The 15537-nt window shown below is 64.2% G+C and overlaps 5 protein-coding genes across 5 annotated transcripts; 3 read left to right on the top strand and 2 right to left on the bottom strand.

The window, feature by feature from the left end:
- Nucleotides 1–511: 511 nt before the first annotated feature.
- On the top strand, nucleotides 512–1484 carry BXZ73DRAFT_54564 (cellulose-growth-specific protein; the record flags this gene model as incomplete). Its single annotated transcript, XM_048021190.1, has 5 exons — nucleotides 512–618; nucleotides 673–852; nucleotides 922–1222; nucleotides 1282–1383; nucleotides 1437–1484. 5 exons carry the CDS (start codon nucleotides 512–514, stop codon nucleotides 1482–1484), a joined length of 738 nt encoding a protein of 245 aa, XP_047872779.1.
- A 616-nt stretch (nucleotides 1485–2100) lies between these two features.
- BXZ73DRAFT_92691 (uncharacterized protein) lies at nucleotides 2101–3131 on the bottom strand (the record flags this gene model as incomplete). The annotated part of the gene is made up of 3 exons (XM_048026451.1): nucleotides 2101–2303; nucleotides 2466–2996; nucleotides 3083–3131. The coding sequence occupies 3 exons, from the start codon at nucleotides 3129–3131 to the stop codon at nucleotides 2101–2103; spliced, it is 783 nt and encodes a 260-aa protein (XP_047872778.1).
- Nucleotides 3132–5656: 2525 nt separating this feature from the next.
- Nucleotides 5657–8748, top strand: BXZ73DRAFT_54572 (G-protein alpha subunit; the record flags this gene model as incomplete). The annotated part of the gene is made up of 14 exons (XM_048021194.1): nucleotides 5657–5731; nucleotides 5793–5838; nucleotides 5897–6156; nucleotides 6273–6613; nucleotides 6685–6737; nucleotides 6799–6920; nucleotides 7068–7098; nucleotides 7557–7600; nucleotides 7834–7947; nucleotides 8020–8069; nucleotides 8245–8359; nucleotides 8534–8551; nucleotides 8616–8649; nucleotides 8699–8748. 14 exons carry the CDS (start codon nucleotides 5657–5659, stop codon nucleotides 8746–8748), a joined length of 1353 nt encoding a protein of 450 aa, XP_047872777.1.
- Nucleotides 8749–9565: 817 nt separating this feature from the next.
- Nucleotides 9566–11152, bottom strand: BXZ73DRAFT_54590 (uncharacterized protein; the record flags this gene model as incomplete). Its single annotated transcript, XM_048021195.1, has 4 exons — nucleotides 9566–9763; nucleotides 9824–9928; nucleotides 9995–10156; nucleotides 10289–11152. The coding sequence occupies 4 exons, from the start codon at nucleotides 11150–11152 to the stop codon at nucleotides 9566–9568; spliced, it is 1329 nt and encodes a 442-aa protein (XP_047872776.1).
- A 2271-nt stretch (nucleotides 11153–13423) lies between these two features.
- BXZ73DRAFT_54612 (Glyoxalase/Bleomycin resistance protein/Dihydroxybiphenyl dioxygenase) lies at nucleotides 13424–14126 on the top strand (the record flags this gene model as incomplete). Its single annotated transcript, XM_048021198.1, has 5 exons — nucleotides 13424–13456; nucleotides 13516–13575; nucleotides 13630–13654; nucleotides 13710–14019; nucleotides 14081–14126. 5 exons carry the CDS (start codon nucleotides 13424–13426, stop codon nucleotides 14124–14126), a joined length of 474 nt encoding a protein of 157 aa, XP_047872775.1.
- Nucleotides 14127–15537: the final 1411 nt, after the last annotated feature.

Below are 15537 nucleotides of genomic sequence, written 5' to 3'. Positions count from 1 at the left end.
GAACTTCTCGCTTCCTCGTTTGAACTGCGGCATTTCAGCGTGATAGACATCGCATTCCGGATCCACATCCACTGGTACCGCGGCCATGACGTCCACCGGTCGCCTTCTCTCGCCGACTCGTGACACCTCCGCTTCTGCGGGCATCAACCTGGATCAGTGCCAACGTTGTCCGGGAGATGCTCGAAGATGCCGGAACACCCACATGCGCCGGTCAAATTCGCTCCACTAGTGGGCCGAGGAATAGCCCTCCAATTCTCCTGCGCGAAGGAAGCACCGGCGCGGAACATCGTCGCGGTGATGACGACCGCAACCACTTCCCATGACCCTCACCCCGAGCTCAAGACTCTGCGCAAATCATGCGCACGGGATGGGGCGGGCGTGCGCGCCTTGGCGGTATATAACCACCGGAGCTCGGACGAAGTAGAACCCCAGCAACCGCCATCCGTTCAGTAGCTAGTCTCGCGCTTCCTCCACAACTCCACTCCATTCTACCCCACCTAGGTTCTTCGCCATGATCTCCGCTGCCGCTCTTGCCACCGCGCTCGCCTTGGGCGTCGCACAAGTCACGGCCCACGGCGGCGTCCTCGAGTACGACATCGACGGCGTCACCTACAAAGGGTGAGTCCCCCCGCCTCCACGCCCCCAACCCCACTGACGCGCGCGCCCTCGCAGCTTCAAGGCGTACAACACCCCCGTGGGCCAGAGCTCCATCCAGCGCGAGTGGGACACGTACGACCCGATCACGGACCCGACCGCGTCCTACATCTCGTGCAACACCAAGGGCGCCACCCTCGGCTCCGGACAGCTCTCCGCTCAGGTCGAGGCCGGCGCGACCGTCACCGCCTACTGGAAGTGCGTCCGCCCGTCCTCTTCCTCACCCTAACACACCAACACCAGCACTCACACGCGCCCCCGCCGCAGCACCTGGCCGCACACGATCGGGCCCGTGATGGTCTACATGGCGAACTGCGACGGGCCGTGCACGTCCGCGACGCCCGCCGCGCTCGACTGGTTCAAGATCGAGCACGCCGGCCTGCTCTCGGGCGACCTCCCGACGGGCGCGTGGGCGCAGGGCGCGCTCGTCGCCGCCAACAGCTCCTGGACGACGACGATCCCCGCCGCGCTCGCCCCGGGCGAGTACATGCTCCGGCACGAGCTCCTCGCGATCCACACCCCGAACCAGGCCCAGTTCTACCCCGAGTGCGCGCAGCTGATCGTGACCGTGAGTGGCTCTGACCTGGAGCCGAGGGGCGAGGGGCGCTGACGACACGGGGGACGTAGGGCTCGGGCTCCGCGGTGCCGCCAGCGAAGTACCTCGTCAAGCTCCCGGGGGCGTACGCCGCGTCCGACCCCGGTGTGACGCTCGACGTCTACGCGCAGCCTGTGAGTGCTCGGTTTCGTGCAGCGTGTGGACACTCACTCACCGTCTCGTGCAGGGTGTCACCAACTACACCATCCCCGGACCCGCGGTTTGGAAGCCGTGAAAGAGAGAGAGAGGTACTGAGAGTCGGGGAGCTGTTAGTAGCATGAAAGTAACGATAAACACATGTGACACTACGACACCAAGCAGTTTACCGGACACACCAACCACTCGAGAAGGCGGCTTCAAGTTCGAGCGCGCGGAGTCTACTCCAACTTTTTTTTTCTTTTACATTAACAGCAACTTCGATAAATCACACGTACGGATACAAGAGCGCAGCCAGCAGCCGCTCGTGCGCCGCAGCCGAAACGCCGTCGACGTTTCTGCCGCAGCACACGACTGGGACCTGGGCCTGGGCCAGCGCGATGGGTGTGCCAAGAAGGGGACGGGAGCAAGGGTGGAAAAGGACGCTCGAGCGTTACACGACAAAAAGGGAAAGGGGGCATGGGAGGGGAGGAGTCCGACGAGTCAGGACAATGTTGTCGTAGGGGAAGATGGCCAATGCCAAGGACAGGGACAAGGGAGGAGGCAAGATCGCAAGAGTCCAGAAGCACGCTTGACGTACGTCGAGTCCGCTCAAACACCCATCCAGGCCACGGCCAAAGCTTCAATCCGTCGCTCTCCGTCTGCTGTGCTTCGGCCGTGGACTGTATGCGCGGTTGAAAGAGCGCGACATACGGCTAGTTCTTCTCCTTCTCCTGTGTGGCGACGGGGACGGCCTCGGAGCCCTCGATGGTGGTGTACTGCGGGGGCGCGACGAGGAGCTCGGCCTCGTCGAAGACGACGTCGTAGACGGTCTCGTCCTCGCGGGTGCCGCGGAACGCGCGGGCGGTGAGGAGGACGACGACCCAGACCATGCGGAGGAGGACGCCGATGCCGCAGCCTGTGTGTTCCGCGATCCGGGCAAAGGGGCGTGGATGGTACGGCCAAACGAGCAAAACAAAAGGGGGAGAGTCAGCGCACCACCCGACAAAGACGCACGGATAAAGATAGACAGCGATGGTCGGGGGTGGAGTGCTGGGAGGAACAGAGGGAGAACACTCACCGAGGACGAAGGCGACGGCGCGTCCCTCCCAGGGGCCCAGAGTCATGAGTGCGTGGTGCACGCGGCGGAGGAACGACTGGCGCATCATCCTGTGCCCGCGGTGGTGCGCCCACATGGGGCCGCGCGGGTCCCCGCCTTCGGCGACCAGCCCGGGCCTGACGGCAGTTCCGACGAACGGCACGAGAGGCGGAGGGGGCATGTGGCCGCCGTGGGGGTGGTGCGGGGCACCCTCGAGAGGGACGACGATAGGCCCCATGCGGTGGTGCGGGGCGACGGTAATGGGCTCGAGGCCGAGGATCTGGCGGAGGGCGTTGGAAGCGTCCAGCGCCTTGGTGCGCATTCCCTGGCACCAGTGGCGGGCGCCGGCGGGGTGCGTGTCCGAGGTGGAGACGGCGACGAGGGGGCCCTCGAGCTGGTTTATGGCGATGCGGGCGACGGCGGCGTCGTTGGCGTCGGCGTCGGGGACGGCATGTCCGTAGCGCACGCTCGAGGAGACCTCTGTAACGACGATCCGGATCGGGCTCGCATTCGCTGAGGTGGTTGTGTGGAGGTGTGCGGGGAGGAAGGGAAGGATCGCTTAGGAGGAGAGGGGGAAAGAGGAGGACGACAGGGCTTACCCAAGCTGGCGCCGAGCACCACGAGTGCAGGGAGTACGCCGATTCGCATGTGCCGAGAAGTGATTCTAGTGCTTGTGTTGTGGAAGTGGGTTAGGGGTGTCTGGAGAAAGCGAGAAAGATGAAGGAAGGATGAGCAGGAGGAAAGGGTCAAGTACTGGCGGCGACGGCAAGAGCCGCCCTCGTGAGCTCCACGTGCGGCCGTCCATATCTGGCCGTCCGCCACTGGCAGCACCGCCTCAGCTCTCTCTCATCCTGCGTTTCTTCGTGACTCGTCCGGATAACCTGTGTTCTCTCTGGGTATCGGCCTCGATAAACGAGTCAGCTCAAGCGTAGAACCTGTACTCAATTTCCTGCAGAGCGGTGCTTCATGTGGCCACACTCGAGTCAGTCTGTCAGGGGTCCACACAAACATCCAAGTAGCCGTATACGTATGACACTCAAACGACGAGGCTCTACACACGCGCCATTGCAACCTGTGTATGTGCTAGTTCCGCTCGGATCGAGAAGGTGAGCTCCCGAAGACTATACCAGCGGTATCGACTGCCTGAAACTTTCCAACCCATTCCAGTACATCTGCTCTGCGCAGCAAGCTCTGCCCCGTGGGAGTGGCACCTTCCTGTGCCAGTTCTCGGTACGAGCAGTGGTGTACTCACGTTTATATAACAGGATCCCAGCTGGGAATTCGTGCGTTGTTCCCCTCCCCGGTGCGTTCTTCTTCCATCCCCCGGGAGTGTTGGTTCTTACTCTGAGACGTCCGTAATCATGTTAGCGTACAGTGGCCCGTTTATGCAGCACTCATGAGTGCAATTGCATCAACCCGTGTCCTCCTTCTTGATCATGAATGATGCACTGCAGCTTCTGCCCGACCCTCCGGATCCTCCGAATGTCTCAAATAAGTTCGCACCGTGGCACCAACACTCGGGCATCATACCTTGGGGCGAGCGGGGCGCATTCCGAGATCCGGGTGTCATGTAGCACCCTTCCTCACAAACCCGGCTCAGAACTTGCGTCACGACGCACTCAACGTCCACAACACCCGTGCGGTGGTCATTGCTCCATCACTACCTAACATCACCACCTGCGCCAGAAGGCGAACCCGGAAGTGATTTAATTTCCTGCGCATCACGCTCGAAGCCCGTATTCGCGCCGTCACCCTTCCCAGGCTTCCTCGACACCGGGTGGCTGGATGCCGAGCTGCATGACATCTTCACGGTCTCCAAGGGGAAGCGTGAGGCTGCAGGGTGTTCGGTGGGGGATCTGGCGCGTGCGAGGTGAAGAGTGCATGCGCACCGACCTGGGCCCTGGTATGCACGACGTCGAGCTTGACTGCGTAGCCAGCGAATGATAGATCTCACTTAGACAGGCGGCGTAATTGTTGCGGTTGTGGTTGTTCGACAGCCTGTGACTAGGCGGCGGCCCGACCCGCCTGTTACTTACTTATGTTCCTCGTTGCCCATATCCGGGTGGGTCAGTATCAAGAGACGACAGCCCTCGACGGACATCTCGACGAGCGCGTGGTCCGCACGCGTCGATCAGGCAATGGAAGCCCGCGCGCGATGAACAGAACGCGTGGACAGAACGCGCCTCCATCCGGGGCAATGGGTATTGGAACTGCTGCACCAACCGAACGTGAACGCGCCGATCGCGATAGCATCGTGCCCGATGTCCGCCGTCCGCCATCCGCGCTCACATCCGGAACTGAGAGACCCGCAGGGGGACCAAGTACTAGCCCACCGCGGGTGGATGGGCGTGGCGGGCGCTGGGAGGCGTCCCCCAGGAAGGGCTCGCCGCGCGCCCACGGGCGTACGTACGTCTGCGCGCGAAGTCCCAGCACACTCGCCCGGCGGGCCCAACGCGGGCGGGCGGGATCAAGATGGAAGAGCGAGCGAAGGCCCCAGGAGAGGGCGCGTGGTCGCGCGGGCCTGGCGGGTGAACTTGGGCACAGCCCCAGGCTGGAACCGGGGCGTGCCTACTGCAGGAATGAAGGTCGGAAGAGACGAGGGATGGAAGACCGGCGGAGGACGCAGAGCACGCTCCTCAGGGGATGGGTAGCTGCACAGCACGCTCGCGACGCGCGCGTTTGCCTTTTGCGCCGGACGGCCGATCACAGGGCGCGAAGCACGCGTGACGGGACGATGGACGGACGGCGACGCGCGACGGCGCGAGGGAGTCGTGATGGGCCCGGGTGCGTGTGCGCTGGCAGATCGGGGGTGCTCGCCGTCCGACCGCCCCTCGCGCGCTCGCAGCCGGAGACGAAGGCCTGGCGGCGGATTGGCTCGCGCGGAGGGGACGGCGCAGCGGGCGCACGGGAGCCACATACGAGGAGGCGCGCGCTGGGAGCAGGACGGGTGATGGCCTCTTCTTCTCCATCACAATGAATGCCCGCCGTGGGACGCCCGCCGGGGCCTTATCCTCCCCCTCCCCTCCTCCCCGCCTCTGTCCTCCCGCCCCGTCTGCCCCGACTCCGTCACGACCTGCCTCCCGGGCTCACGTCCCTGGCTCCCTTCTACGGCCTCTCCTTTCCCTCCCCCCGCGCCCACCACCCAGCAGACCACGGCCAGGACGACAGCGATCATGGGCAAGAGACGCAGTCCGGCGGAGGAGGCGGAGGCCCTGCGCGTGAGCGAGACGATTGACGACGAGCTCCGGGTGCGTGTTTTACATTTTTACACCCGCCGCGCCCGCCGTTCGAGCGACGTTCGTCGGACAGCGCGAGCGCGAGGCCGTCCGGCGGAAACGGGGCAAGCAGCTCAAAGGTCCGTCTCCTCTCCCCCACCCGCCTCGCCTACGCCTGTGCCCACCCCCCGCGCACAGTGCTGCTCCTCGGCCAGGCCGAGTCCGGCAAGTCCACGCTCCAGAAGCAGTTCCAGCTCTACTACTCCTCCGCCACGCTCGAGCAGGAGCGGCCCTCCTGGCGGCCGATCGTCTACTTCAACATCCTCAAGGCGATCCGCATGATCCTCGACGAGCTCGACTGGGAGTACTCCCTCTCCCCGACCTCCCCCTCCCCCGCCGCCTCCCACTCCGGCTCCCCCTCCCCGACCTCCCCCTCCGCCCCCCTCCCGCCCCTCCAGGTCCCCCTCCCCGGCCCCTCTACCCCTCCCACTCCCGCTCGACCGGCACGGGCACCGGCAGCGGCTCCTCCTCCCTCCACTCCCGCGCGACGACCCACGCGACCGCCGCGCGCGAGCTCGCCGCCCTCCGCCACAAGCTCCTCCCCCTCGTCGCCTCCGAGGACGCGCTCGCGGCGGAGCTCTCCGGGGGCGTCACCCTCGCCCGCGGCCGCCAGGGCGTCTTCGTCCGCTCCGGCTGGCAGGCGCTCACCAGCGCGCACCGCCAGTGGCCGCTCGCCGAGGACTACTACGCGAGCCGCGCGCTCCCCGGCCACGGCGGCCGGCAGACCGCGGTCACCGGCATCGTCGCCACCACGCTCGCCGCGAGCGCGGAGGAGGTCGACGCGCTGTGGTGGCACCCCGCCGTGCAGGCCCTCCTCAAGGGGAACAAGCTCAAGCTCGAGGAGTACGCGGCGTTGTGAGTTTCGCGAGCATCTCGGGGGCATGGGCGACGCGGTGCTGACCGCGGTTTGGCTCCACTGTGCGCAGCTTCCTCGCGAACATAAGGCGGATCGCGCAGCCCGAGTATCTCCCCACGAACGGTGCGTCTCGCTTACGTGCCCGCGCGAACCTTGAACGCGGGCTGACGGGGTGCGCGCGCAGAGGACATCCTCCACGTCCGCCTGCAAACGATCGGCGTGACCGAGCACGCGTTCGACATCAACCTGGGCGGGACGAACTACAGCTGGAACCTGTACGACGTCGGCGGCGCGGTACGCCCCTTCGTTCCTCCGTCCGTGCCCCAGGTTGCTCACACCGCGCCCTTCCCTTCTCCCACTCCCACAGCGTGGCCAGGTGAGCGGCGCAGGCTCCGTGCCCGACGGGGACCGCTGTCAGCGCGCACGGAAGATGCTGACGGTCGCCATCCACAGCGACACGCGTGGGTCCCGTTCTTCGACGACGGTGAGTGTCCCTCCCTTCCCCGGTTGGTTCTGCCGCCCTGCGCGACTCGCCCCCCGTGCCTGGCTTCTCCGGTCCGCAGGGTGGCAGCCATGGGCACCGAAGGCGTCGGTCGCCTCGCCGTCCGTGCCTGGAGCTGCCCCCGCCCGATCCGGCGTCCGTTTCGCATGCACGCTGCCGCGCGCAGACGGCGAGCCGGACACAGGGCCTGCGCGCTGTCGTACAAGGTTCGCGAGTGGCCTGGGATGACCAGAGGCCGACGGAATGCGCGCGCGCGGGGGCAGCCAGTCGGATCGCGCGCGCGTGCGCCTGCGTCCGTTCTCTGGCCCCCGGCCGGACGTCGTGAAAGATGGGACGAGGTGGCTCCGACCCCGCCGCATCGCGAATCGCGTAATCCGGACGGCGGTGGTGTGGTGCGCGCAGGCCCCGGGACGTGTGCTAACTCCGCTGTTTCTCACCAGCGACCGCGATCATCTTCCTCGCGCCGATTAGCGCCTTTGACCAGGTGCGTCTCTCCTCCATCCGCAGGGCAGTGCACTGCACCCGCTCTCCTCTCCTCGACGCGCGGGGCCCCCGTGCTCACTTTGAATGATGTCGCGCCCCTCCGTGATCCGACCGCGCACGCACGTCCGTGCGCCCATTCGCGCTGCTGCTCGCCCCGCCCCCGCACCCCCCGCCGCTCTCCTCCCGCGCGTGCGTCCCCCCGTCCACCGCGCCCATGCTCACACGCCGACGCAGTACCTGGAGGAAGACCCGCGGACGAACCGGATAGACGACTCGCTGCAGCTGTTCACCGCCATCTGCGCGAACAAGCTGCTCTCCAGCGCCGCGCTCGTCCTCATGCTCAACAAGGTCCGTTTGTTTGTCTGTTCGTCCGGACAGACAGACCGTCGATCGATCGCTCACGCGCGCGTCCCCGCGCAGACCGACTTGCTCCGCCAAAAGCTCGAGGCCGGGATCAAGGTCCGCAAGTAGTAAGTCCCCTCCGTTCCCGCCGGACGTCCCGGGGTGTCCATAGCTCTCGGCTTGCGCTCTGGGCGTGTGAGCGCTGCGGGCGATCCTGCGCCCGCCGTCGCCGCCTGGCCTCGTGCTCGTGCACTCTGCGGTCGCATACGGCGAACGACGATCGCTCACCTGCCCCGCCCGCAGCATCTCGTCCTACGGCGACCGGCCGAACAGCTACGAGGAGGTGTCCGAGTACTTCCGCGCGCACTTCATCCAGGTCCACAAGCGCAAGGACGTCTCCCACCGCCCGCTCTACCTCGTGCGTCCCGTTCTCCTCCCTCGTCCCGTGGGCCTCCCCTTCCCCCCTTTCTTTCACGCACTCTCCGGATGGGCTTCGTGCGACGCGCTCTCACCCCCCGCACCCCCTGGACGCCTCCCCCACTCCACGTCTTCGTATCTCCGTGCCCACGCTAACGCCCCCTCTCCCCCACAGCACTACACCTCGATGCTCGTACGTCTCCCCTCCCCTCCCCGCCCGCCCCGTGCAGGTCCGCTCACGCGCCCCCCGCACACAGGACATCAAGGCGACGCAGTCGATCATCGTCAACGGTGCGTGCCCCGTCCGCGCCTCATCCTCATCTCCTCACACTTCCCGCAGTCGGCGAGGCGATCATGCGCTCGCACCTCACCAAGATCGGGCTCGCGTAGCCTCGTCTCGTCTCGCCTCGCCTCACCATCCGTCCATCCGTCCGTCCGTCCTCGCCCGATACACACAGGCACCGCGACGTCGGGCCCGCCGCACACCATACCGCACCACACCACACTCGTCACGGTGATATCCAGGAGAGAAAGACAGAGCGCGCGCGCGCGCGGGAGAGAGAGGGGAGGACGGGGAGGGCCCGCTGTTCGCTAACGTTTATGCATCTCTGCGCTCGCTATCGTTGCTTTGTTTCGGCGTGTAGGATCGAGTCTTGCCTGCGGTAGTCGCGTAATGGCAGTGTGTTGGATATCCGCAGAGCGCGCCGCGCGTATGAGACACACCACGTGTGAAATGGCGAGCGCATATTGCGTGTGTGCTGTGCCGACTTCGAAATGAGAGAGGCGCGGAATTGTGTGCGTCTTCGCCGCGGTGTTCCAGTCCTTCGAACGGAGCGATCGAGAAAGTCGCGAAGCGAGCGCGTCCGGCCGCAGAAGATGAGGACGACCGATGGGGAGCGGGTAAACTTGTGTGTGGCCATGGGATACTCGGGGTGCTAGATTAGAGCTATGTATGTACAGACGATTAACCTCGACGGCGGCAGATTGGCACAGATCGACATCGACACCGGACAAACAAACAAACAACATGAGGGGGGCGTAGAACATGCAAGTACACAGCTTGGACACAGCGTTCTGAAGCCTAACAAGGCACGACGACTGATCAAATCGAAATCGAAATTCAAAATCAAAAATCAACCACGGGCAGGACTTGAATCCATTAAGGATTAACGACATAACTTATAGCGCGGGCGCCGACACCGCCCACCTAGAGCTCGTCCTCTGGGTCCCAGCGCGAGATCTTGGGGAGCGGCCGCCAGTAGTACTGCTTCGCCTTCTTCGTCTCCGAGCGCTTCCCCGGCCGGCGCATCATGCTCGACACCAGCCCAGCCCGCTCCCGGTCCTCGTCCCGCTCGGGGTCGTAGAACCAGCGAGCCTCGAGCGCGAGCGCGTGATCCGCGAGGCCCTGCAAGACGCGACAGGCCAAGTCAGCGGGGCATAGCGTAAAGGAGAGTGAGATGCTCACCGTGCCGCTGTTCACGACCTTCCCGAACACCCCGCACCGCCGCCAGCCGGTCTCGAGCATGCTTTCGATCGCGGGCACCCACGCGCGCCGGCTCGCCGCGTCCGCCTTCGCCTTCTTCCCGCGCCCTGTCCCGGGCTCCTTATCCTCTTCGTCCTCCGCGGACGCCCCGACGCGCGTGGGGAGCGCCATGTCGCGCAGCGCGGGTCGCGCGGCCATGAGCGCGCCGTAGAGCGCAGCGGTGGCGAGAGACGACGCGCGCGCAGTGGCGAGGGTCTCGATGAGCATGCCCTCGAGCTCCGCCACGGGCAGCGGGAGGTTATACTGCGGCAGAGGCTCCAGGTCGACGTCTTCGGGGGCACCGCGGGAGGCCTTCGAAGGCGGTTTGATGGCATTGGGCTTTTTCGGGGCATCTTCCTCGTCGGACTCGTCCGCGTCCGAAAGAGAGGGGGCGACGTGCATCTCGACGATCGGTGCCGGGGTGGGAAGGGGCGTGCTGCCGTTCAGCGCGATATTCGTCGCACTGCGTGGAGCAGACCTAACACTAGGACGAGGGCGCGGCTTCGACCCGGAACTCGATGAGCGCACCGGCGCGTTTTCGACGTCACCGTCGGACACGGCGTCCTGGATTTTGAGCCGTGCGACTTTGGGCTTCTCGCGCTTGCGCTCGCCGTCGCCCCCTTTTGCCTTATCCTTGCGGACCTTCTTCTTGACCACCGGTGCAGGAGCAGGTTCGCCAGAATCCGTTTCATCGTCTGAGATCATCGCGCGTGGCCGTTTCTGCCGAGGGCGAACGGTCTCCGACTTGCGTGCCTTCTTCTTCGACGGGGGCTGAGGCTTGGGCGGATGCGCTTCCGCATCGCTCTCGACATCTGAAGGAGGCAGGGAGCGCGACTTTGACTTTGCATGGGAGACGTCCACGTCGCTGTTCCTGCGTGCCCGTTTGCGAGGGGGCACCGGCACGAGGACGTCGGCAGCGAGCGACGGGGCGCGACTTGGACCGGCCACAGGCGGGAGAGATTCGGTGATGGACACGGCAGGCGCCGGTAACTCGACATCGACATCGATGTCGATATCAACATCGCGAGCGCCAAGCGGCGACTCAGGCGCGGGGGAGAGTGGGGACGACGGGATGTCCTGGGAGACATCGCGTGCCGGGGTGTGAGCCCGGGAAACGACGCGAGAGGGGACGTGCGATGCTTGCGCGGGAGACTGTGCAGGCCCACATTGGTATGGGGAACCGAAGCTGATCGAAGCCGTCAGACGCACCTTGATTTCCGCGCTAGCCTCGGCTTCCTCGACCGCATCCTTGATCGCCACAGCATCCACCATCTCCACCTCCGGCGCCGCATCTGGTTCTTCAAGCTCGGCTTTGTCGGGGATAGGGGTCTGCGAGCGGAGCTGGGGCACTTCTGATTCGGATTCTGCAGTTACGACGGGGAGGGGAGCCGGGATTACGGGTGGTGAGCACGACCGGGGCGCGGGCGCGGGCGTGTACGACGTCCACGCGGGTTCTGAGACCGGGTTGAGGAGCGCTCTGAATGCGACCCGGGACGTAATCCGCAGTGCATCGAGAGTGGGGGATGGCGGAGAAGCGAAGAGATCCATGGGGAGGTCTTGCTCGGGGTCGCGCGCAGGCGTCGTCGGTATTGGGATGGGAGATGACGAAGGGAGCGTCAAGTCGGAGCCTGGGAAGTCGTCCACTGGGGTGATCGCGCGTACGGTGTCGTCGGAAGGGCGTGACGGTGACAAGAGCGGGGATGACGGTGGCGAGGACGGGGGGAGTGTGTCGTCGATCTCAGCGTTGACACGCGTTTCAGGCGGAGAGATCGCTCGGGGCAACGAGGAACGGGACCGCTTGCTCTTGAGCCGCGAGACCGATCGTGCGAGCGGAACAGGCGTCGGTACGTGGACGGCGTCGATCTGAACGTCCACAGAGCGAGGTTTTCCCGCAGGGACGGGATCACCAGTCGAGACTGACGAACGCGCGGGTGATAGGCTCCTGTGCAACTTTTGCGCCGTGGGACGCGACGGGAAGAGCTTGGGGGGAGGGCGCGTGAAAGGCGTATCGCGCTCGGAGGATGTGGTGAAAGATACACGCCGCACGGGGGAGGAGAGGAGGTCGTCCATGTCGAAAGTAGCGGCGAAGTCGAGGTCATCATCTTCGTCATCTGCACGGATATGAAGGAACATAGGCAAAGGTGAGTGTCGTGACCAGAGCAGCTGATAAGGAGTGTGATCAGGGGGAAGGAAACCGTCGAACTAGCCGTCACCGGGTATTTGACGGGACTCGAACTCTGTGAACATTCGGAGCGCCCACAGGGGACGTCGATTTGGGCGAACACAGATATCGGGCTGTCCGTGATGACAAAAGACCAAGTGCTGCCGCCACCGCCCTGAACGGTGAGCGACGGCTGGCGCGCGCCTGAGCGTAGCGATAGCACGGGGCGAGGCAAACTGTCCTCGCGGGCGCGAGAATCGCTCGCACGGCGGAGGTCGGTCATGGGCTGATCCGGATCGGATATCCGGAGGGAAGCAAGCGCAATGAGGCGTCCTTTCCTCTCCGGTGACGGAAGGCCTGAAGCTAAACCCGGGCCCAGCTCAACAAACGAGCGTCCAGCCTCGGACACCGGGCGCTCGTCCGCTGGCGGGCTCGGGATGCAGACGGGGTGCCAAGTGCGGCGGGCGCGAAGGCAGCAAATGAGTGGAGAGAAGCACTCACCGTTGCTGATGGCGGACTCGTACGCTGCCGGCGAAGCGGCGCGCAGGGCATCAGACTGATGCTGGGAGTAGGCGAAGCCGCTCCGTCTCGAACTTCGGGCTGAGGGCGGAATGGTGGCATACGCTTGCGCTTTGGGCGGGCGGTCAAGGAAATGTGTGTCCTCGTCGAGAGTGTGTGCCGAGGAGGAGCCGCGGGCGTAGCTATATGCGTACCCGCGACCATAGTATGTGCTCGACCCAATGGGGCTCGAAGGTGGCATGACCTTGACGGTATCGAGGCGAGAAGGGTGGATGGGTGAAGTCGAAACTGCAGTGGGAGATGACGGCGGGGATGAGGACATGGAGAAAGAGCGCGAAGGAGACAACGACGGCGAAGGGGGGACGAGGTCGTTTGGGCTTAGGTAGTCGTCCTGCCCGAAGCTCTTGCGCCTAAACTTCAAGGGGAGGTTGGCAAAGTGTGGGGGGCGATGGATGGGAGCGGGTGTGGACCGCGTCGGAGGCATCGTGGCCTCGAGGGCGGAGAGGGAAGGAGATGTCGGGGCGGAGGTGATAAGGGCGCGAAGCAAGTTGGAGAGAGGCAGGCGCAGAGCCGCGAGCAGAGCTCGGTCAATTGGCCACGTGCGGTTCTCAACAGCGCGCGACCGCGTCTGTTTGTCCCTGTTGTCGCGTCACGCGTTTCGCGTCGGGCGCGTCACCTCGCTCGTCATCGATCGGCTCCGGCGCCAGCCTGGTCTCCGGCTCCCGGTGCGGATGTTCTCCCACATTCTAAGTACAGTGTTATTTGGCGTAGACGGCTTATAAATCTCTCTCTGTTTCCCTGCTACCCTCAGCTCTTCACTTGCCCCCTCGCATCGCGCATTCTCCACCACCAGACATCCCGCCATGCCGCGCACCGCTGAGACCGCCAGCTTCAAGGTACTTCACCCCCTCGCACACTCTCGCGCAGAGCAACCAGTTGAGCGTCGCGCTCGCAGTTCAACCACACCATGATCCGCGTCAAGGATCCTCAGGCCTCTCTCAAGTTCTACACCGAGGTGTGCACCAACCCCTTCTTCCGCTCCGTCCACGACTGACAAGACTGCCCGCAGGTTCTCGGCATGGACCTCGTCTCCAGTACGCTCCCCGCCCCCGTCGTTCTCACCCACCCCTCCTACCCTCCTCCGCACAGAAACCGAGATGCAGACCTTCACGCTCTACTTCCTCGCCTTTGATCACGGCCAGGGCACGACGCCCGAGAACCGCTTCCAGCGCGAGGGCATCCTCGAGCTCACCCACAACCACGGCACCGAGTCCGACCCCAACTTCGCCGGCTACGCGAACGGGAACTCGGACCCCGGCCGCGGATTCGGCCACATTGCGATCACCGTCGACGATATCGAGACGGCCTGCGCGCGCTTCGAGGCCCTCGGGGTCAAGTTCCAGAAGAAGCTGAGCGACGGGCGCATGAAGAACATCGCGTTCATCCTCGACCCCGATGGGTGCGCGTCTGTTCATTTGGCGTGTGGGAGGCTTATGCGCTGACATGGAATCCTAATTTAGGTACTGGGTCGAGATTGTTCCCGGCACTTACAGGCCCAGCCCGTGAACGAAGTGTTTAGCATGAAACAATGTACCAGAAGCAGCAGCTCGGCTTGTACGTCTAGCCTTTGTATGATTATCCCGCTTCTATGTGCGCATTTCTTCGTGGTGTAGCCCGTCGAGCTTCGTCGTCGTCGCGCAGGTGAGTGTGACGTATGCCTACATCCCGTCGGACGTCCGCTGTTCCCGAGCGAGACGCGGTCACGTGTCTAGATACGGCGGAGGTTCGTCACAATCGCTTTGAAATCGGGAGTCTGTGCTAGAACATGCTAACATGAGATTTTTACTGGCGTAGATGGCACGTAATCTCCGCGCTCATTGGACCACATTCTCATTTCGACTTGACTCGTCTGGAAGCTGGCATCTCCCGTCATGTCGGAGCATCGGCATGCACACACACGACCGAGCACACACAATCCTCCCATCTATCGACGCCCATCCAAAGGGATTGACTAATGAATTCATCCCACTGCAGCTGGGCAGCGGCCTGGACGGGGGTCCGTGTCGCATTTGTTTTCCTCATCTACGGCAGTTGGAAAGGCGTGTGTGGCCGAAAGAGTGTAGTCTCAATGGGGGGTGCGTGTGCGCATCACGTTCAGAGGTCGGCGTGCGGAGGACACTCACCGCCCACCAACAGGACCTACTCGCATATCTGTATGTTTGAGGCTTGCAGTCAGAAAGGCCGGGCGGGACGTTCAAGGGAGAGTCACACTATGATCCCGGCTTTGGGAGAAAGCGTCAGCCCCTCACGGCGTTCCACAGAACGTATGGAGGCGCAGATGAAGGACCTGTCGATCCGACGGATGGCAAGACGTTATTGACAAGGTCACGCGGCTTGAACTCGTCGCAAGTAAGACTACTGCAGTAGCTTCTGTTCCCTAATCCGTTTGCCAGGCCATGCGTGAATTGGACGCTTGCAACATCTATGGACTTTGCGGTCGTGTGCTGTTGTGCGTTTTTTATATAGGATGGCATGCGGCTGAAGCTGTGCAGACGAGCCTGGTAGACGATCAAACAGCTGAGGCGTGTTGTCGCCAGTAAGTAAGCACGGAGTACCCAAAACACCCTCGGGCTGGAATCTGGCACGTGGTGTGTCTTATGTCAGAGCTTCAACGTGCGAGCGCACACATACGCCTACTATCGATTGGCGACTTGGCGAGTGGGCCCTTCTCCAGCCATCGTCATGACCGGCCACGGACCCCCCATTGGCGTTCCTCGCTCTCCTCTCTTTGAACCAACAGTCGTTTTCGCCCCACGGCCACGGCTACATCCACCTCCAAGCACGCGGTCACAGTCGTCGAGATCATCTCGGCACGCGTCACCCAGACGTAGCCGTGAGTGGGAGTCAGGCTCTCTACCACGCACCAGCGCACCAGCTGAGACTCTGCACCTGGCTCTCCGCCGTCGCCGCCTTGTCC

This window comes from Epithele typhae (assembly GCF_022376455.1).
Source record: "Epithele typhae strain CBS 203.58 chromosome Unknown BXZ73scaffold_81, whole genome shotgun sequence".
NCBI lineage: Eukaryota > Fungi > Basidiomycota > Agaricomycetes > Polyporales > Epitheliaceae > Epithele > Epithele typhae.
The sequence above is the reverse complement of the archived record's forward strand: the minus strand, read 5'-3'. Positions and strand labels throughout refer to the sequence as shown.